Raw genomic sequence first — 25,304 nt, forward strand, 5'->3', positions numbered from 1 at the left:
TAATGCAGTCTGTCTTTATCATTTTTAGTCTCGTCTTCGATTAATTGTTCAAATGCATGAACAAAAGATTGATATTCTAATGGGTTACCATTAAACATGGGAGTATTTCTCAGAGGTAACAAAGACAGGTTTTGATGGTTGACAATAAGTTCTGCTATGTCATTTTGTCTTTGAATGACAACATTCAAATTTTCACTATTAGCAGTAACAGCCACATCTGGGTAAACCTGTGCAGTTTGAGATGCATTATGATCATAAGTTACAGCTTCAGTTTCACTTTCAGTGAGATTCTTATTTTGAGTTTTATTCTCTGCTGTGCTTAAACTCCTGGGAGAAGATTTACGTCTCCCAAAAATAGTCTGTTGAAGTGGAGTTTTTGGAATAGCACCTAGCTGCATAAATTCCACATGGCCCTCCATCGAATCTGGTTCTTGAGGAGAGCTGTAGTATTCATTCATGCCATCACCTAAAGATGGTTTCTGGACCACCTCTTCACTTTGTAAGGTTTTTAAAAATAAAAACCATCAACAGCTAAAAAGCTGTTGATGCTGCAAGACCATCTTCTAGCTCAATTTGGTCCATCTTTAACTTCAATTTTGCTTCCTCCATTTGCAAAACATGCTTTTCTTTCAAGGCAGCAACTCGTGCCAATGCAGCAGCCTGTTCTGCTTTGGCCTTTTTTAACTCTGAAGAGACTGAGGAAGTTCTGGATGTTGATGATCTAGATGACTTTGATTTCTGTGATACATTAGATATGCTGTCAGATGGCCTGATTGTTGATTGTACAATGTCTTTTTTCCATGTTTCAACATCTTTCAAAAAATAATTTAGATTAGTTATTCGAGGCTCAAACCAGTCATTGTAATCATTTTCCTTTTCTTCCTCTGATAAGAGCTCTTGAACCAACTTATGAGCATTTTTAAACTCATCCACAGCTTCCTTAAATGCTTGTACTGAATCATTGACTGCATCAACATTTCCTGCATCCGTCATCAAAGCCTTTATTTCATTAATCCTTCTAGTGCAGGTTCCCAATCTGCCTCTGCGCGAAAGTACGCGCACCTTTAATATGTCCTCAGACGCAGGTGGAGTGTCAGGGTCAGACATTGTTAATGATCACACAATGCCTTCACTTTCAAATAAGTTCATCCATTAACATCCTTTTTTGTTGCAATCCTTTTCCAAAATCCACAACTTTGCTTTCTGTGGTGATCGATTGTTTCTCTGCAGCGCAGCTGCGCTTTCATTCATTAACTCAATCAGCTGATTTTACTCATGGCCCGCTGGCTGCTTTCTTTGTTCTTCTGTGAGTGATCGGCTGGATCCCACAACTTTGCGCTTTTCTTCAAGTTGTCGGTGAAGGTTTTTGTTCTTGTTATGGCCACTCTTGCATCACAAAAAGTTCCAGAAAACAAAAATGCCAGAGTAGTTTCTCAGGAGGAGGTTTTCGACTCACTCAAAAACAATAAAAAGCACTCGCGGAGACTTTTCCTGTTTCAAAGGAGTTTCTTTTACTTACAAAAATAACAACAAAAAATTATCTCAGAGTTGACTTCAAATAAATCATTAATTTGTGGTACAAAAACCATTTCACTCCTCACTCCTTCACCAAACAATGAGATCAGCCCCAACAGCTGCTTCTGCCTGTTAATCACTGCAGGAGGCTGACTGACCAGGAGGAGGGTCTAAACAAAACAAATAAATAAATAAATACATACATAAATAAATAGATCTACCATTCATATGGCTTTAAATCTGTGGAAATTAATTTAGCAAAAAATAAATGGATCTAATTCTTATTAGGCTCCAACACTCAGTGCCTTGTATCGACCACTTAGCCAGTCTAATTTGTTTCTCCAGCTTGGAAAGGTCTTAACCCTCCTATTATGTTGTGGGTCAAATTGACCGTTTCAAAGTTTAAACATTTTTTAAAAATAGATAAAAGTATTTTTTATGCATTAAACTTTTTCTATTTGTCTTAATAGGTGCACTCTATGTATAAAATGAAAATGGTTCATTTTACACATTTGCAGCCCCCCCTAGGTCTATTTGTTACATAGATACTGTTTGGGTCAATTTGACCCTGCAGTCAAGTTGAAGGGTAAAAAGGTAAAAAAAAAAGTCCAATTCTATTTGTTTTCTTGCACCTATGAGACATATTTCACCACACACACACGCAAACCCACTCTTTCACAATTCTCTTTACTTCAATAGGAAGCTGCCAGAAAGAAGGTGTTCATACAACTTTTGATGGGAACCTTTTCTGTTCCCCTGGACAAAACTGCACCCACACTGAGTGGACACTCAGTAGAAGTGGGGGGGAAACATAAATACTCTCTGCAAGGGAGTCCTAAACACATTACACAATGAAGGTACACGTGATATCGTCACTGTCAGAGATCAGGAAATGAGCCGCAGGGAAATAAGAAGATGAAAACCCTGGAAGCTCTGGAACTTCTTGTTGATCATTCCAGGGCCAACTAGGATGGCAGAAACTCACATTACAGACATAAAGTTGGTCTTTGAGCTACTCAGGCCTGGTGCAATACAGGAAATCATTGTTGAAATGACAAATCTAAAAGGAAGGCGGGTTTTTGGAGAGAACTGGAAGGAGCTGGACCAAATGCATTTACATGCATATTTGAAGGTCCTCATTCTGACCAGAGTTTATAAGTCAAAGGATGAATCAACAGCCAGTCTAAGGGATGCAGAGACAGGCAGGGTAATATTTCGGGTCATGTTTCTGGAGACTTTTCTCCAGAGTAATCTGATTTGACAATCGACAGACAAGACAGACTAGCAGATAATAGAACAATGTGGGACATGTGGGTTGTAACTTCCCCTGTTCTATAACCCAGGCCCTGATGTCACAATAGATGAAAAGGTGGCATTCATAAAAATCACCCCTGGCATTCAGAGGTCACTGCTCATTTAGGCAATATATGCCTTCCACACCAGCTAAATATGGCATAAAAATCTGGGCAGCATGTGATGAAAAACCCAGTTTTATTTTGAACATGCAGGTTTAAACTGGACATCCAGCTGGAGGATCATCTTCAGGACTCATTTGTCTTGATTTTAGTCAGCGGGTCAATTTGACCCAGAGCAGAAAAGTGTCTCAAGTTCAATTATAAAGATGACCCCTTCAAAAAATATATAAATGTAATAAAATTTTTTTTACAAAAAATCACTTTCAAGGATTAGTGTAATTTTGTGTTTAGGTTTTTTCAGCGGGCATAAAAAATGTAAATCACATTTTTTTATGTCCAAATGAGTAAATTGTCATCATTGATCCTTTATTTGTCAGAAATAAAAGAAACATAATTGCACAAATATTGATTGAAATGGTTAGTATTGGAGTTAATAATCAGATACAAAAAAGTTATGGAGAAATTTTTTGGTTTCTGACACTATAGCATGACTAAACACTCTCCAGGTCAAATTGACCCACGAACATTATTGCTGTACCTCAGAAACGAACATAATAGGAGACACTGCCACCACAGCTTACAACAAGATGCTGGCGAAAACAGACTGGTAAAGTAACCCCAGCAGCTTTCCACAGATGTTAATGGATCTCAGCCTCCTGGGCCTTCTTATATAGTTGCTTTGTGTTGCTTGTCCAGGCCAGCTTGTTGTTCAGCCACAGGCCAAGATATTTATAGGTCTGCATGACCTCCACTTCTTCCCCTCCTATCAGAACTGGTCGTGGATTCCCTCTGCGACTGCCACCGGTCTGCAGACATTCAGCTAACTGGGTCTGCTCTTCTTAGGGACAGGAATGATGCATGATGTCATCCTGAGTGTGAGCATGCTCCCAAGTTGCAGGCTCAGGTTGAAGACTTGTCGTAATGGTCCCCTGAGCTTGGTAGTACAGATCTTGAGAAACCCAGGGGATACTCTCTCGGGTCCTGCAGCATTTTGGGGTCGAAGCTTCCTCAATTCTGCCCTCACCTGATCAGCCGTTTAGCGTGGAAGAGGCTGTTTGGAGAGAAAGAAACGAGAGGGGCAACTAAGCTGCCTTGGAGAAGGAGGTTGGGTCAGGGGGCTGGTACGGGATAGAGTGAGGGAAGGGGGCCATGTTGCACCTACTGGCAAGGAGGAGGATGTACTGGGGGAGAGCACTGGGGCAGAGTAGATGTAGCCGGGTTTCCCCCAGTTTATTACAACTGGTGCAGTCAGTAGATGAAAGAAATCTGAAATCTGGCAACATCTTCACCCTCTCCCCATTTATGATGAGCTGAATGCCTGGTATGCACCTCCTAAAGTTGACAATTGTTTCATCTCCATTCTGTATGTGGTCTCATCTCCTCCAGAAATATGCCCCACCACCGTAGCATCATCAAAAAATTTTATGATGGTATTGTTTGGATGGGGCTACAGTCATGGATGTAGAGGTTGTAGAATAGGAGGCTTAGCACACAGCCTTGTGGGGCTTAGCACACACTCAGTTCTGCGGACAGGTGGGATCTTACTCACCCTCTGGGAGCGATCTGTCAGGAAGTCCATGATCAAGCAGCAGATATTGTGGGAGAGTCCCAGGTCCCTCACTAGTTTCCTCAGAATGATGGTGTTAAAAGCCAAGCTGAAGTCCAGGCAGAGCAGCCTCGCATAGCTCCTTTGCTGTTCCACATTTCTCAATGTGGTGTGCAGAGCGGTAGCAATGGCATCCTCAGTAGACCGGTTGGTTCTTCATGCAAATTGGTGGGGGTCAAGTTTGGGTGGCAGATGAGAAGTGATGTGACACCGAAAAATTTTCTCAAAACGCTTCATAATGATGGGGGTTAGTGCCACTGGCTAGTAGTCATTGAGACTGCTAATGTTCTTTTTTTGGCAAAGGGATGATGATGGAGGACTTTAAGCAACATGGGATGGCGCACAAGATGAGGGAATAATTTAAGATGCTGGTAAAAAACCCAATTAGCTGGTCTGCACAGTTCCCCAGCACCCTCCTCCATTTCACACCATCAGGTCCAGATGCTTTCCGGTGGTTCACTTCCCTGAAGTTTCTCCATAATTCCTGTTCAGTGATGGTCAGGTTGTGAAGGGATGTCGGCTACAGTAGGGGCTCTGCAAAACAAGCAAAGAAATGATTGTGCTCTGCTTCCAGTGAAGCATCTCCAAAGATTTCAGTGGTGTTTCTGTGGTCATAGCTGCTGACTTGGTGATGGCTGGACCCCTAGTCACACCTGCCAGGTGTTGTTGCTGCTGAATTCCTCCTCAACCCTCTGGTTGTAAAAGGTCTGAAAGCACTATTTCTCTCCCTCAGCAGTTCCCTTGAGCACCTTGTTCATCCAGGGCTTCTGGTTGGGAAACACCCATTTGTGCCTGTCCATTGTGATGGTTTTAGCACAGTGGTGGATGTAGCCAAGTACTGCTGAGATGAATACCTCCAGGTCCGGGTCCCAGAAAATGTCCCAGTCTGTGGTTACTAGACAGTCCTACAGTTGCTGAGTGGTACTGTCAAGCCAAGATTTTTATTTCAGACCTTATTTTAGGGGGTGCTCATTGCTTTGTGTGCTGGAATAAGCAGTGATATGTGATCAGAGGAGCCCAAATGAGGGCGCCGATTGGTCCTGTATACATGTTTGATGCTGGAGTAGGCTTTTTCCAGTGTCTTAGCTCGCGTAGAGCAGTCTCTCAAATTATGGTCCCCGGATTGGTGGTCCGAGGGCGCCCCCAAATGATCCGTGAGGTACTGCATGTAAATGACCGTTTAATATTCCATGACAGGAGCTCAAACTGCAACACTACAGTTAGCATACCAAAGAATTGTGTTAAAAATAATAATGGATAAGCGACTACCCTGCCTCTCGTCCAGAACGTTAGTTGGAGATAGGCACCAGCAACCCTCCCGACCTCACTAAGGACAAGGGTGTATAGAGAATGGATGGATGGATTACATGGATGGAATGTGTCCCCCCAAATACTGAAGGGAGGCGCATTTGTCCCCCACCCATAATTTCACCTGAGTTGCGAAAAACTTTCAAGTTTAAAATCATCCACTCCTGTGCTTTTAAGGAGAGCCCGCTCTTAATGAGCTAAGTATACATACAACTATGAAGCAATCTGCCCCAGTGAATTATATAGTAAGCTGCCCCAGACATTGTTTACTCATGGTTGCTTAAAACTTTACAAGACCGACTGATTTTAGTGACATTGTGGGAGTAAAATTTTGAATGAAATATCATGCTACTTGACTGGCATTATCTTTATTCTTACATTTCACTCTATGACATGCAAAATTACAAGAGTATCGTCCCTATTGTCTCCAAGTGTATTTTGGGTAAAACTTGTCACCAGTCGTCCACCACATAGACATAATATAAGAGTAGACCCAGCATTGGCTGCTCCGGCACAGGAAATACGGCAGCCATCTTGGAGCGGTACTCCCTCCTACTTTGCTCAATCAAAACAGCAGAAGATGCCTCAGCACTGAGGGATATTGTTGTTCGGATCTATGGATTATTGATGTGAGGGCTCCACAAACAACATTTCATAAGTAAGATGGACATATTATTGTGTATATATTGTGACTGGAATATTACTTTACTGTATTTATGTTCACTGGCGAGATACCAGCTAATACTAGCTACAGTGCTTGGTGTAATACGGGGTTCAGCCCCGCTATGAAGGCTAACTGAGATTCTGTAAATCTAAAAAAATGAATTATTCTCTAACATTGACTTAGATTATCTGACACAAGAGCCTATATTAGAAATGAAGCAATGTAACACATATTATAAAACTTATGTGTTATAACATTCACCAGCAAAGTTTACACAGGTGGTAAAGACTATTATTTATATGTAATTCTTTCACTAGTAAAATACATCCCAAATCTTCCGTTTTTGTTTTGAAAGTTTAATAAAGACACGATGTGAGGAAGAAGAGGGAGATATCTATAAAGAGAGACGGATGAATCTCACATTGGATTTTGGACTCAATCTCAGCTGCTGAATCACTCTGAAATTAGAACTCGTCGGCTGAAAACGAGTTCTACAATGTATACATACATTGGATACATGTATGTATAAACATACATGTATCCAACATGTATCCAATATATATTATTCAATATTAATCATTATTTACTTGTGCCATTATTGTAATTGTGTTTGTATAGTTATATAAATATTTATAGATATTACTAAATAATTTAATAAATAAATTATGAACAGCTGTGTGCTTTGTAATATGCTCATCATACATCAATATCAGAATATTCCATTCCTATTCTATTGTTATAGCCACTAAGCATATTTAAATATGCTGAACTATGTATTAAAAACATACTTAAAAAATACAATTGTTTATAAATGTAGCTTTGATAGATGTTTGAATATGGTTTCCAGTAACAAAAAAGCATGTCATAATCGATTAAATGCGCCGATACGTCATTGTGCCTGCTAAACACATAACGCTGAGTGGAGTGGTGGACCGCTCCAAGATGGCCGCCCTGAATCTCGTCAGCGACAATGGGCGAGAGCGGTCCATGAGGCGTCTATCCTTATATTATGTCTATGGTCCACCAACGTCATCATCAGTCTCTTGGCAACAGATGGCAAACTAGCTAGCATTTTTACGGACTAAGTTAACAGGAGTGGAGCTCCATGGAGCAGCAAAGTGAAAAGGATGGAAAAAAAGAGAGCAAGGAAAAGCCAAAAACTGGATGCATATTTTAGTTCATCGTCTTGGAGAAGCAGCGGAGTTTTTTGTTGGCAGCGATTCAGGCCCGCCAAAACTGCCAGCCCAGCAAAGGAGCCGGACTAGTTACAGGTAGGAACTCCGCGCTCATGACATTACGTTATCCATAATGTGTGAGTTAACTGTAGACTGATTGTAAATTGTATCAACCCAGCCACCGAGCTTACATCTCCCTTTTTGTCTCTGGAAGGCTGAGTTCTAGTCGCGGTTTTAAGAGTTTGGGTTGAGCGCGTTTTTGAGCCAAGACAGCGGTACGGCGTTTAGTGATCCGCACCGAGTTGCAAAGATCCAGAGGTGCACGAGACGCTGCGCATGCGGCGGGGTCGGCACGTGCAGCTGCATGTCCGCTTCAACGCGCACAATGAAACGAGCTCCGTGCTCATGATAAATTAAAACAAATTCAATAATTTCCATCAGCATGATTTATCATTTCTGTTTTTATTTCTCTCTTTCTACCAAAAACTGTATGATAAAAACTTTCAGGCTGGTGCTAAAATTGTCCTTTTTTGAAGGACAATTTTATTTACAAAGACTTAAAAATGTATTATATTTGTCGTTTTATTTATTTTGGATATTTGAAACGTCTTCCAGTTTCAGTGTTAAATGTTCATTATAATTTAAAGTTTACTGATCTTTCAGATTGTGTTCTTGCATTATTATTTTGCCATTAAGTTTATATTACTAAAAAATGGTCTCAAAACAACAGTATTGTTTATCATAAATTAAAATTTGTTATTGTGACAGACCTACAAACATGATATATAGTGTAGTTGGTTTATTACCAGGGATGGCATATTTACTTTGAAAGAGTAATTTGATTACTCAATGAAAAATTCATCCATCAGCTAGAAAATGTGCATCTCTTTTCCCTCCATCGTTTACGTTTGTGTTGCTGGTGTTACACATGAAACGTATCTCCCCACGGAAAAAGAAGAAAGCAACAATGTGTGTTTTCACGAAAAATTTACAAACACAGAGTGACTTGGATAATTTTAATGTGCTTATTGGATTGTAAATAGTAACATGTTAGATTACACGTTACAAGGTGTTAGAGATTTTTTTGGTATTTTTGTTATTACTTTAATGTTATTACTTTAATTACTTTTATGCGAATACTTTTTGATTGCTGTGTTGAATATCTGTGTTCCTGAGAACTTATTGTTCCCTCCAAAGTTCGCTCTCAAGGGAAGGAGCTAGGTTACCTGTGTGTTAGATAGAGCTTGCCATCTGTTTTATTGTTTTGTTTTCCCAAATAAAAGGCCTGCTCTAGCAGAGAGAAGGCAGAATGCTCTGTGAAGGGCTCGGAGGAGCAGTTTGCCGAGTCTTCTCCTTCTGCAGAAGCTTGGTCATAAAATTCATATACGTTGTCTGTGGTTCTTTTAATGAAGGTTCGAGAAAAATACCTATACGTTTTTGGTGCCGAAACCCGGGATTTCTCATACCGACCGCTGTCAGGCAGAGGAAGACGCGCTGAATCCGTGCACGGCCAGAGTCAACAGAACCTGGAAAGAAAGACCCGGGAAGTTAAAATCTTCGCTGGGCCGGCGGCATAGGTCCAACTTTGTCTGCCAACGGCGGAGTGACGAGATCCAACTGGACAACCCGAAAACTACAGAAACGTAAGTGCATTTTAAAATTGATGAAGTTATAAAGGTTTGAGTCCTTGTCAAATGGCGGTTTGACTAAAGAAGTTTTAAAGGGTTAGAGTCCCAGTTGACAGAGTTTCAACTAAAGGCAAAAGGTAAGGCTCTTAGAGCCTCCTTATTTTCGAGGAGACCCCTTAAGTGCAAGTCCTCATGCGGATAGGAAGTTTGTTATTACCTGTTCTGTTATTACTGTGCTGATATTGCTGTTTTGTTACTGCTGCTTTGTTGGTGTGTGCATTAAGGAGTGAATGGTGCTTCTCTCTCAGAGTAAAACTCTCTGTCTTCAGAATTAGAATCCAAATTGAAGAACTGCTTGGAAGCTAGGCTCCAAGTAGAAGCCTGTTCTACAGAAGGCAGTGAGCGCTGACCTACGGCACTTTCTCTGAGAGAGCACGTGATACAAAAATTCCAAAGCTAAAATTTCAAGTGTTTTAAATAATGGGAAACACAAAGTCTTGTAATTCCTCACTTGCTGAGGGCCCTGAAGGGGACGAAAAGTACATGCTGTCCAGGTTTCCTGGTAGCACTGTCTAAGTGGAAAAAGAAATATGGAGTAGATGGGGAATTAAAATTTGATCAATGACAAATTGTAGTGAAAACTTTGGAGAACTGTGTAATGGAGAAGAAAAAAGACGAAAAAGGAGGAAGAGTTGAGCTGTGCTAAATTATGGTTAAAAGAATCTGAAGACTTATTTGTAGAGATGGAAGATAATAAAGTCAACCCAAGCACACGGAATGCTGTAGCGGTGCAGGGAGCCCAAGCTCCTGCAGCCACCCCTTCCCCCACCGCTGCAGCAGCTCCATCCGCCCCAGTCTCAGCCGCTGCAGTCCCAGCAGCACAACTGTACCCCTCACTAGAGGAGGGTGCACAAAACTTATGTTTTTAGACCCTGGACCTTAGAAGAGGCCAGGAAGGCTGTGAAAGGAGTAACACCTGCATCAGAGGATCCCGATATATGGGTACAAGACATGACTGGCTTAACTCATTCCTATAGATTGAATTGGGTAGAAGCAGGAGAAGCCGCAATGTCTTCGATAGGGAAAGACTGGGCAAAAGTAAGAGGAAATTACACTGGAAAAATAACTGATCAAAATGGTAGATTAGGTCCAATAAAATACGCTGCAGGACCTAATCCAGAACTGAGTGAAGCGTTCAAAAAACAATGGGATCCATTATGTGAAAGAGTCAAAGTAAATTTCCGCAAAGAAGCAAATTAATGCCACTTGGTAGGTATTAACCAAATAGCTGGAGAAGAAGTAGATGATTTCCGTTTGCATTTTGAAAAGGAGTTTAGAGTGCATAGTGGAATAACGTTTAATGAAGATGAGAAAAGTGCATATCAGCAACAACTGAAAAACGCTTTGCTGACGGGCTTTTGCCCCGAAATTGGTGGTTGGATAAGAAAAAACCTGATTGAACTCAAAACTGCCTCTGTCCCGCAATTGATGACGTGGGCACGCCATGCTGCAAAAGTAGTTAAAAAACCTAAAAAAAGGATCAGATGTTTTTCACCTGGATGAATTTGGAGGTTTAGAAACCTCTGCCTTTTCCCATAGCCCGACGAAAGGCCACAGAAGAAGCAGAGACAGAGGAGGTCACAATATGCGACGACCCCAAAATAACACCCCACAAAATCCACGGCATTCAAATGGCTGCTGGATTTGTGGCATTACTGGTCACTGGGCAAGAAATTGCCCCTCAAAAAATGCTGCACGGGGTGACAGGAGGGGTGGTGGAGCAAGGAGACCACAAAAAAGAGAAATCCTCAGCATGATCACACTCTACCACACCCCAAAAAGACAAACCACCAGATCAAATTGATGAAATGATAGAGACATGTACAGTGGGGAAAATAAGTATTTAGTCAGTCACCAATTGTGCAAGTTCTCCCACTTAAAAAGATGAGAGAGGCCTGTAATTGACATCATAGGTAGACCTCAACTATGAGAGACAAAATGTGAAAAAAAAATTGAGAAAATCATTTTGTCTGAATTTTAAAGAATTTATTTGCAAATAATGGTGGAAAATAAGTATTTGGTCACCTACAAACAAGCAAGATTTCTGGCTGTCACAGACCTGTAACTTCTTTTTTAAGAGGCTCCTCTTTCCACCACTCATTACCTGTATTAATGGCACCAGTTTGAAGTCGTTAACAGTATAAAAGACACCTGCCCACAACCTCAAACAGTCACACTCCAAACTCCACTATGGTGAAGACGAAAGAGCTGTCGGAGGACACCAGAAACCGAATTGTAGACCTGCACCAGGCTGGGAATACTGAATCTGCAATAGGCAAGCAGCTTGGTGTGAAGAAATCTACTGTGGGAGCAATAATCAGAAAATGGAAGACCTGCAAGACCACTACTAATCTCCCTCGATCTGGGGCTCCACGCAAGATCTCAGCCCATGGGGTCAGAATGATCACAAGAACGGTGAGGAAAAATCCCAGAACCACAAGGGGGAATCTAGCGAATGACCGGCAGAAAGCTGGGACCAATGTTACAAAGGCTACCATCAGCAACACACTATGACGCCAGGGACTCAGATCTTGCAGTGCCAGACGTGTCCCCCTGCTTAAGCCAGTCCATATCCAGGCACGTCTGAAGTTTGCTAGAGAGCATTTGGATGTTCCAGAAGAGTATTGGGAGAATGTCATATGGTCAGATGAAACCAAAGTAGAACTATTTGGTAAAAACACAACTCGTCGTGTTTGGAGGAAAGTGAATGCGGAGTTGCATCCAAAGAACACCATACCAACTGTGAAGCATGGGGGTGGCAACATCATGCTTTGGGGCTGTTTCTCTTCAAAGGGACCAGGACGACTGATCCGTGTACATGAAAGAATGAATGGGGCCATGTATTGTGAGATTTTGGGTGCAAACCTCCTTCCATCAGCAAGGGCAATGAAGATGAAACGTGGCTGGGTCTTTCAGCATGACAATGATCCCAAGCACACTGCCAGGGCAACAAAGGAGTGGCTTCGTAAGAAACATTTCAAAGTCCTGGAGTGGCCTAGCCAGTCTCCCGATCTCAACCCCATCGAAAACCTTTGGAGGGAGTTGAAAGTCCGTGTTGCCCGCCGACAGCCCCAAAACATCACTGCTCTAGAGGAGATCTGCATGGAGGAATGGGCCAACATACCAGCAACAGTGTGTGCCAACCTTGTGAAGACTTACAGAAAACGTAATGACCTCTGTCATTGCCAACAAAGGATATACAACAAAGTATTGAGATGAACTTTTGTTATTGACCAAATACTTATTTTCCACCATTATTTGCAAATAAATTATTTAAAATTCAGACAAAATGATTTTCTCAAATTTTTTTTCACATTTTGTCTCTCATAGTTGAGGTCTACCTATGATGTCAATTACAAGCCTCTCTCATCTTTTTAAGTGGGAGAACTTGCACAATTGGTGACTGACTAAATACTTATTTTCCCCACTGTACATGCAGTTTGGGACACGTAAAGTAAAACCATAAAAGAAATTGAATTCCTGTACGAAATCAGTGCATGCAAAATAATTTTTAATGTTACTAAAAAATTAGGTTTAAACCTCACAAGTGAGAAATAATTCATTTTAAGAAATACTGGTGTTTATTTTGTTTTTTTTTAAGTATTCCTACACTTTCAAAGAAAAGCCAGTTGAGAGACGTCTCACTGAAATAAAAAAAGAAAAAGAAAAAAGAAAACATGGGAACAACTTCTTTGTATGCTAAAAGTGGAATTATTACTTTCCTGAAGGAGGCGAAGCTGAAAGATAAAACTAAATAATAAAATTATCCTCAGACAACAATGTTTAATGTGTCGTAATGAGATTATAACACCAACTTGGTGAAATGATCCTTTGGTTGTCTATCTGGAGGGGTCAGCGATCAGAGTAAGGTACCGACCTGGACATTATCCAGCCTCATGTCTCTCTTAGGCCTTGAGAGGAGGGCTGCCTGCTGGCTCCACAGTCTGCAGCACTGAGATCAACAAATTTAGAGAAATCCATTGATCTCTGGTGAGACGTGACTCAGACTAAGTCAACATAAACTTACATTCTACATTTTAAAGGTTAATATTGTACAGGATAAAAGAGGCTACAGCTTTTAACATGTTTCATATTTATATGTGTTTGAAGAGAGAAATTTTATTGCAAAATTGAGTAACGAATGAAATTGACCATTGAATTTAAAATATAAAAAACTTTCGTTGTTAACTTGCCTGAAATACAAGGTTAAGTGAAAGTCTGAGACTTTAAGCAACGTGGTAATGTAAATGGCTACTAAAAACTGATGATTGTGAATAAGAGCAACATTTTCTAAATTTCAGTCTAAAACTTTTTAATCTAGATTTGATTGATTGTCAATAAATTCAAAAAGAAAAATCTTAAATTAGAGGTTTTGAGATTTAGTTTAAATTAAAGATGGTGATTTTTATTTTAGAGAAATAAAATAGAAATGTTCAACGTTGCTGAATTTAACAAAGAAAAACCGAAAGGTAAACCTGTAATTAAAAGGATGTCCTTGCTAAAAGTTCTTCTACAAGCAGTAAACCTGTGAGTTCACCTGAAAGAACCATTAATCCTCCCAAAGTCTTTATTTGAAGCAAAAGTGATTGTAATACATGGGAAATGCCATGTGTAAAAAGGAGGGGAAAAGGAAACGGTGAGGTAATACTATATAATTACAAAATTCTTACATAAAATTATTATTTTTTGGTTATGAACTTTTGAATTAACAAATGCTGTTAGATGATGATTGAAGCTTTTTCCAAATGGGTTGAAATAGTTCCAGCACAGCATGCAGATGCTTTGACGGTAGCTAAGGCTATTTGCAAAACTATTATGCCAACACACGGCATTCCACAGACTGTTTACAGTGACAAGTGAAACAAAACATTTCTATTCACTTGGGAATGACATTGAAAAACCACTGTGCCTATCACCTACAGAGTACAGGGCTGGTGGAAAGAACAAATGGTACTGTGAAAAGCAGATCAAGAAAATGCATGACAGACACTGGCCGACCCTGGCCAGATTCACCCTAACAGCAGATGGTTTAACACCTTTTAAAATAATTAATGGGAGAACTTACAGATTGCCTCTGTTTGCTCCAGACTTACAGAAAGCAGATGAAGAACAAACATTAGCAGATTATATGATCAGAACTCTTAAACTGAAGGAAGTGTCCAGTGCAAATTTACTGCCTTCTGATTCTCTTCCTTCGCAGGAGGCCGCTCCCATCGAGCCAGGTGACTGGGTCTACATTAAAGTCATCAAACGAAAGAACTGGGTGAGTCCACGGTGGGAAGGACCATTCCAGGTGCTGATGACAACACCAACAGCTGTAAAGATTGCTGAAAGACCCAGGTGGATACATCTCAGTCACTGCAAGCTGCAGAGAGTGTTGGACCCCTAATCTGGAGTAGAGGGGAAGTTCTTGCCTACAAAGGGGTTCCTGAACCAATAGGGTGGTTCGTCTCAATGCCAGTGAAGAAACGCTTAAGATCCTCACTCTTTAGTTTGGGGGTTCTGACATCTCTGCACGCCGAGCAGCAATCCATATGCCATACGCGCTCAAGGGAAAGAGCTAGATGACCTGTGTGTTAGATAGAGCTTGCCATCTGTTTTATTGTTTTGTTTTCCCAAATAAAAGCCCTGCTCTAGCAGAGAGAAGGCAGAATGCTCTGTGCATTCACAGAGCATTCACAGAATGCTCTGAGAAGACTCGGCAAACTCGGAGCAGTTTGCCGAGTCTTCTCCTTCTGCAGAAGCTTGGTCATAAAATTCATATACGTTGTCTGTGGTTCTTTTAATGAAGGATCGAGAAAAATACCTATCACAAGGGGTCAGATTTGAGTAACGCTTTGATGACACCATTGTTTGACATTTTTGCTCAAGCTATTTACGGAACTTTCAGGTTTCCGATATGTGTTCCCCCCAATGATAAATTTGTTCCTACTCCCTTGCCTACACTGGCTCCCTGTAGCTCAGAGAGTAGACTTTAAAATACTGTTGTTAGTTTATAAATGACTAAACGGTTTAGCACCACAATACATTAAAGATCTGTTGTTGTACCAACCGTCTAGATCCCTCAGGTCTTCTGGTTCTGGTCTGCATCCCCAGAACCAGAACCAAATGAGGAGAAGCAGTATTCAGCTTCTATGCACCACAAATTTGGAACAAACTTCCAGAAAACTGTAAAACAGCTGAATCACTGAGTGCCTTTAAATCTCGACTTAAAACTCACCTGTTCAGAGTTGCTTATGGCTAAATAAGGGTTAGAGTCCCGGTTGACAGCATTTCAAATAAAGTTCTAAGGGTTAGTCTCAGTTGACGGCATTTCAGCTAAAGTCCGAATGGGTTAGTCCCAGTTAAACTGCGTTTTAACTAAAGTTCCAAAGGGTTAGAAAAGGGGCGCAAGTTTTTTTTTTTTTATTGTTTATTCAATGTTACATGACTCTGTGTTTTTGTTTTTAATGATGTAAAGCACTTTGAAATGCCTTGCTGCTGAAATGTGCTATACAAATAAAATTTGATTGATTGATGTGTCTCAACTTCAACACACCTGAGTCAAATAATGAGGTTGTTAGCAGGACTCTGGAGAACCTGACTGCACTTAGGAGGTGATTCAGCTATTGGATTCAAGTGTGTTGGACCAGGGAGACATCTAAGAGTTGCAGGACACTGGCCCTAGAGGACCAGGATTGCCCACCCCTGGGTTAGATGGTCCGCAAGTGTTTGCTAAATGGGTTAAGTGGTCCTCAGCCTGAAAAAGTTTGAGAAACGCTGTCCTGGAGGCATATTTAATGTGCTGATGGAATTTAGGGAGCACTACTTTCAAATCAGCATGATTTGAATCACCCGTGACCACAAGCACCATCTCTGGGTGTTTGTTCTGTTGCTGACTGAGGGGATTATTCAAATGGCTAAGAGCTGTGCTGGAGTAGCAAAGGGTGGAATGTATACAGCAGTAACCATGACAACAATAAACTCAGGGACAGTAGTGGAGAGGGTGGATAATACATCATTACACCAACACCCCTAATAAAAATACCTAATTTTTATTAGGTATTTTTAACATTCCAATTTAGGCTGCACAATGGCGCAGTTGGTAGCACTGTTGCCTTGCAGCAAGAAGGTCCTGGGTTTGTTTCCCGGTCCGGGGTCTTTCTGCATGGAATTTCCATGTTCTCCCTGTGCATGAGTGGGTTCTCTCCAGGTACTACGGCTTCCTCCCACAGTCCAAAAACATGACTGTCTAAATTCTCCCTAGGTGTGACTGTGTGTGCATGGTTGTTTGTCCTGTCTGTCTCCGTGTTGCCCTGTGTTACGATGGACTGGCGACCTGTCCAGGGTGTACCTCTCCTCTTGGCTGAAGTGTCTTGCTGGAGTCCTGGAGTGTCTTGCTGGATTAAGGTGTAAAAAATGGTGTAAAAAATTAAGGTGTAGAAAATGGATGGACGGATTGATGACATTCAGATCCTTCGATTGTAAAGGTGAGTTCACAGGCGCGTCTGGTTTACATTCAAAGTCTATGTGGAGCATCGAGGGCCCATTGTGGCGTGGTTTGGAGCATTTTGAGCATTCGACACGTCAAGAGCGTCCAACACGTCTGACAAATAAACCAGGAACAGAACACAATGGAACAGAACATATCTATGTGCTGTGTGTCCTGCCAGCTCAATAGTTGAGTCCAGAATGAATGAATGGAGCCAGGTCTCCGTGATTAGCAAAATGCAACTGTCGTTTACCAGTCTGTTTGCTGCCAACTGAAGCTTTATCTCATCCATCTTATTTATGAGGGACCTGGCATTTGAGAGAAAAATGCTGGGCAGAGGCAGTTTGTGTGGCCCTCTCTGTAACTGTGCCAAGGTACCAGCTCTGCATCCACACTTTTGTTTTCTCATTCCTGCCCGTTGGGAGGAATGTCCTATGCGACTATGTTGTGCATTTGTGTAAAGTCCTCAATTACGTACTGTTTGTACCATAAAAACACTGATAACGAGAGAAGCTCAGAGCTGCTGCACCTGTCCGTGCTGCTATGGACACGCATAAGAAAGAATATAAAAATATAAATATTTTCCATTAAGCACAAAATGAGTGAATGAATTTTTCAAAAATGGTACAATGAACAACATACATTAACCAGAGATGTGCTGTGCCAGATTGTAGCTACAAATGCTAATTTCCACCTGTAGTCAGCAAAACATTAAAATTTGTTAAAACAAATTATTTATCCACTAGTGGGAAGGTTTAAACCTTTTCACTAATGGAGAAAAATTAAACAGTTGACCCCAAAGACAGCTGAAGAGTTTAAAGTCTTACCTGCTTGGCGGACAGGAAACTCCACCTGCTCTGACACAATGATCTGAAGCAGGGTGGGAGCAAAGTTGATGATCTTATAGGACTGAAACACAGAAAGAAAGATCATTTAAACTTTTAGCTCAGATTTAAAATGAACCATTTCATCCATCTTTCAACTAATATTTCAAAGAATGAAACAAGCCATTTATCTTTTCAAACCTTAATGTAAGAAATGAGGATGTTGTATTGATCTGGTTGAAAATATCTCCTATATATGAAGCCAGCTTTCTTTTCTTCCAAAAACTGCTTAGCACATTCTGCTACTCTTCTACCAGCTGGTTCTATAAGTTTATCATGGTCATTCTTAAAGATGATTACTGTCAGAAAGGCAGTAAAAATCAAGTTTGTCAAGCTAACCTGAAAGTCCTGGCTACATAATAGAGGTCAGGAAAAAGACAGAAAACCCTGAGTAAGGAGAAGTTCTCTCAAATTTGAAAAGACATTGATGAGAAACTTCGCAGATTCTTTCACAAGACAAAGATTTGATTTTAATAAGTAATTGCAAATTATTATTATTAATTTGTTTTAATTTTTGGAGTGTGTTTCTTTTCATAGATATTTTCACAAATCTCACTGTCTTATTACAAATGTATGTGTTAAAAACATTAATGTGCCGCCTATTTTATTCACCCTCTTTACATTTACATCTCTGAATAAAATCCCCTCCAACTCAATTCTGAACTCGTCGAATAGAGTCCATTAGTGTTTAATTTAATCTAAAGTCTAAATCAAGATGTTCTGTGTCTGTTTTCAGAAGTTTGCCTTACAGCACATTAAAGAACATGTGCTTTAACATATGCAATGTTGAAACATTGCATATTTCAACATGCAATGTTGAAATATGCATCCCATATTTCAACATTGTGAAGACCAAGGATCCCTGCAGATAAGTAATGGAGAAAGTTGCGGATAACTTTACAGTACAGTTAAGTTATAAAAAAACCCTTGCTACTAAAACAGCCCTGATCACCTGGCGGTACAGAGCCCATTAGAACCATGAAGGTGTGCTGTAGCATAGCAGATTCTTTAAGTCTTGTAAGCTGTGAGGTGGAGCCGCTATGGATCTCGGTTGTTTATACAGCGCTCCATTCAGATATGTCATACAAGATGTACCTACTATGCTGAAAAAGGCCTCAGACATCAAGAATTGCTTTCATAAAGAGTGATGCTTGGATTGAAACAATGCTTGAGTAGGTATGTAAAAGTAACATTCACAGGGATAGCAAGACCCAGGGTACTGCCCAAAGGATTACACCGCCATCTCTGACTCACCTGCTTTCTTCAGTGCATCCTGGTACCACGTGATTTCTATGTGATACATACATACACACTGACCATCCATCTGAATGTGATTAATTAGCCCTGTGTGCTGTTGATAGTGCATCCCATATTTCATGCTTCTCCTACAAGGTCATGGGCTTCCTCACAATTATGCCTAACATTAGCATGCAGAAAGAGTGGGGTCAAGACATCCATGGGCAACCATCTGATTTGATTTGTGGATTACCACCAAATTATAATGAAGCACACATTACCAGGAATAAGTGGCTCAAAAACGAGATTACTGGCCCAAATCTTAACCCTGTTTATAAATGGTGGTCAGATTTCAAAAATAAACACAAATAAGAGAAGAATGGATCAACATTGATCAGGACTTAGCCCAGACAGCATGTCAAAGGGAATTACTCAAGTTCTAAAGTCGCATCAACACCGACAAAAGTGATGATTTCAATACACATGAATGTCGTTATACCAAAAATATTTTGGTAACTAAGCTTTGTCTTACATCTTACATAGAAATTAGACAGCAATTAAAGAATATCATTTAGTTCATTGATTGTATCCTTACACTGTCTGGCTGATTAAAACACCCCTTCCCGAGAGTCTTTCCTGCTAACAATGCTGAGATGTTAATACAGCAGGCCAGACAGCTGTGGAACAGCAGCTCAACAAACCTGCCTGTCAGAATGGCTCTGAATCTTTTGTTCCAGCTGCCTGGGATCAGTTTCATCAACTATTTTGTCAGGCCTGATAACGCAGAGAGACGCAGAAATAAGCGTTGTTTCCCCCACCTGATTAAGCTCATTCTCCGCCGCTAACCTCAGATTCGGGTCGATTGTGCCCTTCAGAGCCTGGATAATTCGGTTCGGGTCCATGTGAGGTCAGTTCGGCCGCGCCACAGGTTTTATTCGAACATACGATCAACCTAAGCTAAGCACGACTGCACGACTTTTTCTCTTTCTGCAGCCAGAAAACAGGAAAAAGAAAAAAAGAAAAACTTCCGGGAATGAGCTTACAGCTTCCGACCATTTCATTCAAAATAAGAGAACTAAACACTGGTGTTTCAACAGTGATGCAGCATTTCACCGAAGCAGACGGGTCAATAGTCTTGTTTCAACACAGTAAACAAAACGGAACGATTCTTCTTCTTGGTCTCAGTTCATCCTACTCCCAGAGTCAGAGTGAGAAATGTGCTGCCACCTTAAGTTTCAGCAGGATCCAACACTTCATCTGACAATGATACAGATTCCTGCTACCCCATACAACGGCAATTTTATTATATCAATTTTAAAAAAAAAGTGTTCTCATTATATGTCACAAAATACACAGGAATTTGTATTTAAATTGTAGATAGTCATAAGGATAAGGTTCATGCATAATTTAGATTTTTCTTTTGGGGGGGGGGGTGGAGGGTGGAAAAAAAGGATTTGGTTCTCTAGAGATTTTATACATTTTTTAAACAAATGTTTTCTTTTCATCAAGTTGTATGGAGTGAAAATAGCCTCAAAATATCTGTGCATGTGTAATACTGGATTTTGTAATCCGTATAAGCATTTTTGTGTGTAACTTCGGATAGTTGTGTCTGTGAAACATGATTTGTAAAATGTTAAAAGAAAATTTGTGCTAACTCTGGGTACTTGTTAACAATTAATGACCCAACAAAAATAATAATCTCAGTAATTATTGTTTCAACAAGGTGTTGCACAATTCTGTGCCATTACCAAAATAACTAGCAGAGCAGGAGTTAAAAATTAATCAGTCACCGCTGTGTTGAGGGGAGCGCAAAATAAATATCAAGCCTGAAAACCTGATATCGTAGCGGACTAAATGTTATGTACTTAAGTAAAAGCACACCCGTTGCCACGTCAACGGGTGTGCTTAAACGACATGGAGAAAGAGTAAAAAGGTGCGAATGGTTTTGAGTTGATCACCTGTTCCGGTTATTTTACCTTTGCTGTGGCACTTTACAGCCACTGCAGTTTCTGAACGTTCAATAAAGGACAAACTTGGACTAATTATCTCATTCGTCTGTGAGTATACGTCATTCACAACAAACATCAAACACGGTAAATATGTTTCATTAAGTATTTAACATACAAATGGCTTCTACCGTGATAATTATTGGAAATTAAATTGTCTAATATTAAAAAAAAATTGTGTGGTGCTCTCTAGCATCTTGCTTTGAGCTCAGAGTCTGAGAGCCTTTTCCGCTATCAAACTTTTTTTTGTTGCCTCTTATTTAGTGGAAATATTGATGTTGATTAGATTTTCTCCAAAATGATAACCTTTTCCAACCTATATAGCTAAACTGTTGAAAATGAGGCTCTAACATTTACAAATGATATTGAAATAAAATCCAGTCCAACATCTGGTTTGAGGTGATTCCTCTGGAACCTGTTGGAGGAAAAATATCCCAAATTCAGAAGATGTGCTTTTAACTTAAAAGACCTCTGTGGTTCCTCCTATCAGTATGAGAGTCAGGGTGAGGAGGCGCCATGTTAGGAAGAGAAGTGGAAGCTGCAGGATCTTCAGAACAAACAGACCTATTACTACTAGACCTACTGATAATCCGTCTGTCTGGACACAGAATCAATATAACCAGTTTTAAAGCTAAAATGAATGGTTATATACCAGACATGGAAAACTGAGATGCACTCCATGCCATGAGGTTCAGAATTTAGGTCTCATGGCATATCATGGTGTCAACATTGCAGCCAATGGGCTGAGGGAAATACAGCTTTATTTTGTAGCAATTCAAGAAACTCCAAAGCACACACACAAAGAAGCATTATATATATATATATATATATATATATATAATTAGAGATGTGCCGATGAGGTTTTTTCCTGCCGATACCGATACCGATCACCCATGAGGGCCAATCACCGATACCAATCACATAATTTTATTTATTTATTTATTTTTTATCATAACTACAGGTTACATTATGTGGAAAAAGGAACCATGAATTCACCATAATTTAGACAAAAACTTGTTTTTAATAACTTTTTCCAAGAAGAAAACTAAACAAAACAGGCATTCTGCAAACTGTACTGCTATCGGTAATACTATCTTTAACAGACTGATAACATATGAAGGCTCTGAAGAGGCTAAATAATGCAGATCCAAAATAAAACCTCTCAACATTGCCAAAAAAATTCTAGTATAAAACTTAACATTCAAAGGCAAATACAGGTTCCATTACAATAAACAATCCTGAGTTACTGAATGAAAACTTCCTGATAGCATGGCGGCTAGCTGATTACTGCTAGTTCTGAGTGGCTGTTTCTGACTGAGCGGAGTAATTATGCAGAACAGGGAGGAGATCGATTATTTTTTAGAGATTATCTGTCTCATGTTAGGACAGCGAAAGTTTTAATACGTATGTAAAATTAATTATTTTAGGTTAGATGCTGCAGCTTTAAACAGAGGTTCGGTGTGAGAGTCACTACCAGGTGGAGCAGAAGCGGCGCTCCGTCTGTGAAATATTACTACCTGTAGCGCGTAGCAGCGGTTCAACAGCGAGAGCAGAACCAGCGTCTTACATCGCAGCTCAAAGACTTAAATAATTTTGCGGGTTATTTGTTTAGCTTTCTGACCGTCATGCTAATCCGGGTGAGTGTTTGTAGCTGTGTGCTGCTTTACCTGCTATCTGATCCTCCATATGTCTTTTTTACTGCAGTGAGCCTCAATGTAGCCAAACTCCGTCAAGTATGGCACTGTTTTTATGCCACATTAGATTCGTCGTGTTGATGCATTTTGACGTGCTTCAATTTTCCGCCGCAACATGCAAACTTCCCCATTCACTCAGTGCGTTATAGTTCAACATCGCTTAGGATTTGTTGCTGCACGTTTGTGCAGTGTGAAGGACAGAGGAGACCAGCAGCACAGGCAGGCTGCAAAATGAGATGTGGGTGATCGGTATGTGCAACAAGAGCCAATGATCACCGATCATGCACTTTTTCACGAAAATCAGCCGATTATGATCGGTGACCAATCGATCGGCACACCTCTAATATATATATATATATATATATATATATATATATATATATATATATATATATATATATATATATATATATATATATATCCAGCCATCCATTTTCTTCCGCTTATCCGGGGTCGGGTCGCGGGGGCAGCAGCTTCAGAAGGGAGGCCCAGACTTCCCTCTCCCCAGCCACTTCTTCCAGCTCCTCCGGGGGAATCCCAAGGTGTTCCCAGGCCAGCCGAGAGACATAGTCCCTCCAGTGTGTCCTGGGTCTTCCCCGAGGCCTCCTCCCGGTGGGACGTGCCCGGAACACCTCACCAGGGAGGCATCCACCTGTTGCCCGAGCCACCTCAACTGGCTCCTCTCGACGTGGAGGAGCAGCGTCTCTACTCTGAGTCCCTCCCGGATGACCGAGCTTCTCACCCTATCTCTAAAGGAGAGCCCAGCCACCCTGCGGAGGAAACCTATTTCGGCCGCTTGTACCCGTGATCTCGTTCTTTCAGTCATGACCCAAAGCTCATGACCATAGATGAGGGTGGGAACGTATATATATGTAATGTCAATGGGTAAGTCACCAGTCTTTCACCCGGAAGACCCGGGTTCGAATCCAGGCTGGGGCAAACATAAAACAGTGACATTGAGCTATCCAGTGTGGGTCCTTAGGCAAGACCCTTTGACCTATATAGCCTACCTCATATCATGAGAGACATTGATAATAAGCATAACAGGCCGGCTCAGACGTCGCCCGGCCAAACAAGGTCTGAGTCAGATGCTGACTCAAGGTGCTCTGGCACCTTGATGACAAATGGGCTACTGGAACAACAAGACGGAAATGGGCGAGAGGTGAAAACATGGATCTGTTGGAATGCTACTACTCAAGTAACCCTAGTCAGAGGGGTTACATGCAAAGAATGTGAAAGGAATGGTTAGTTCGACATCCCTAGTCAACACTAACTGCCAAACAACTAGTAGCTCAGTGTTCCAACATCCGCAAACGGCAACTGCTATCACAACTTCAGATTGACGAGGCAAGGGGGAGGAGCCAGGACGCCAGGTCAGAGGGGAGTCAACACCAACTAGCAGTTTCTGGGTAAGAAATGACTCATCAAAGCTGAAGAAGGCAGCAACTGACCTGTAGAGAGAATCGTGGCCCAAATCGTGGCCCAATTACAACGGTTGAGTGAAGTAGCATCAGAAAGTCTCATTGAAGATGTGAATGCAGCATTAAGAACTATCCCTACCAACACCATAACAGAAACCAATGAGCCGATATGCAGTTCAGCATCAGCAATCCTTGAGATGCTTGGCTACAAGAGCAACCATGAGACCAAATAACCACCATGGAAAAGACGGTTAGAGGCTAAAGTCAAGATAACAAGGAGGGAAGTGAGCCAGCTGTCAGAACTCCAAAGGGGTACAATGAAAAGATCAGTACCTAAGAAGCACAGCCAGATACCCATACCTGAAGCACTCGAAACTGCCAAACAAAGGCTCCAAGCCTTGGTCAGCCGCCTAAAGAGATACTCAAGAGCGAATGAAGCCAGGAGGATTAACCGGCTCTTCTCCACCCAACCAGCTAAAGTGTACTCCCAATGGCAGGGTACTAACAACAGAGCAGACCCACCAAGGCTGGAGACTGAACAATACTGGAAAGGCATATGGGAAAGAGAGGCTTCCCACAACCCCAATGCACAGTGGTTAATCTCTCTACGAGAGGACCACAGCAACCTCCCTGAACAAGCCCCAGTAACCATCACTGTGGCAGATGTCCAAGAAAGAGTCTCAGGAATGAAAAACTGGACTGGACAGCACCAGGACCTGACATGATCCATGCCTACTGGCTTAAGAAACTCACTGCCCTTCATGAGTGACTGGCAACTCAACTGAACCAGCGGCTACAAAATGGGACTCACCCAGAATGGTTAACTGAAGGGCGGACAATCCTGATCCAGAAGGATCCCTCAAAGGGTTTAGTCCCATCCAACTATTGGCCAATAACCAGTCTCTCTACAACATGGAAGCTCATGTCAGGCATCAGAGCGGCTAAGATAAGTGGGCACATGGATAAATACATGAGCACGGCACAGAAGGGCATAGGCATAAATAGCAGAGGAGCCAAACACCAACTCCTGGTAGACCACAATGTCACCCGAGACTGCAAAACCCGACACACCAACCTGTGCACAGCTTGGATTGATTACAAGAAAGCCTATTACTCAATGCCACACACTTGGATCATTGAATGCTTAGAGATGTACAACATCAATAGGACCCTAAGAGCTTTCACTGCAAACTCGATGGGATGTTGCTACCACCCTTGAAG

At 41.2% G+C, this 25,304-nt stretch overlaps 1 protein-coding gene across 10 annotated transcripts in view; it reads right to left on the reverse strand.

The window, feature by feature from the left end:
- ipo8 (importin 8) overlaps positions 1-20,138 on the reverse strand; it is a 105,548-nt gene extending 85,410 nt beyond the window's left edge. For 6 of the 10 annotated variants that reach the window (XR_014086076.1, XR_014086075.1, XM_017302713.2 and 3 more), the window contains exons 1-3: positions 19,781-20,137; positions 17,670-17,751; positions 9,111-9,209 (exon numbers count right to left, since the gene is read on the reverse strand). Coding sequence is in view for 7 of the 10 variants with exons in the window: in XM_017302713.2 (XP_017158202.1) it covers positions 9,111-9,209; positions 17,670-17,751; positions 19,781-19,864 (265 nt within the window). In the remaining 3 variants the exon portion in view is untranslated. Of the gene's footprint in view, positions 1-9,110; positions 9,210-17,669; positions 17,752-19,780 lie in introns of those variants that run through there. The other 4 variants (XM_017302711.2, XM_008401210.3, XM_017302712.2 and 1 more) reach the window with 3 other exon arrangements.
- Positions 20,139-25,304: the final 5,166 nt, after the last annotated feature.

Source organism: Poecilia reticulata, chromosome 23, assembly GCF_904066995.2.
Source record: "Poecilia reticulata chromosome 23, P_reticulata-male-v2, whole genome shotgun sequence".
NCBI lineage: Eukaryota > Metazoa > Chordata > Actinopteri > Cyprinodontiformes > Poeciliidae > Poecilia > Poecilia reticulata.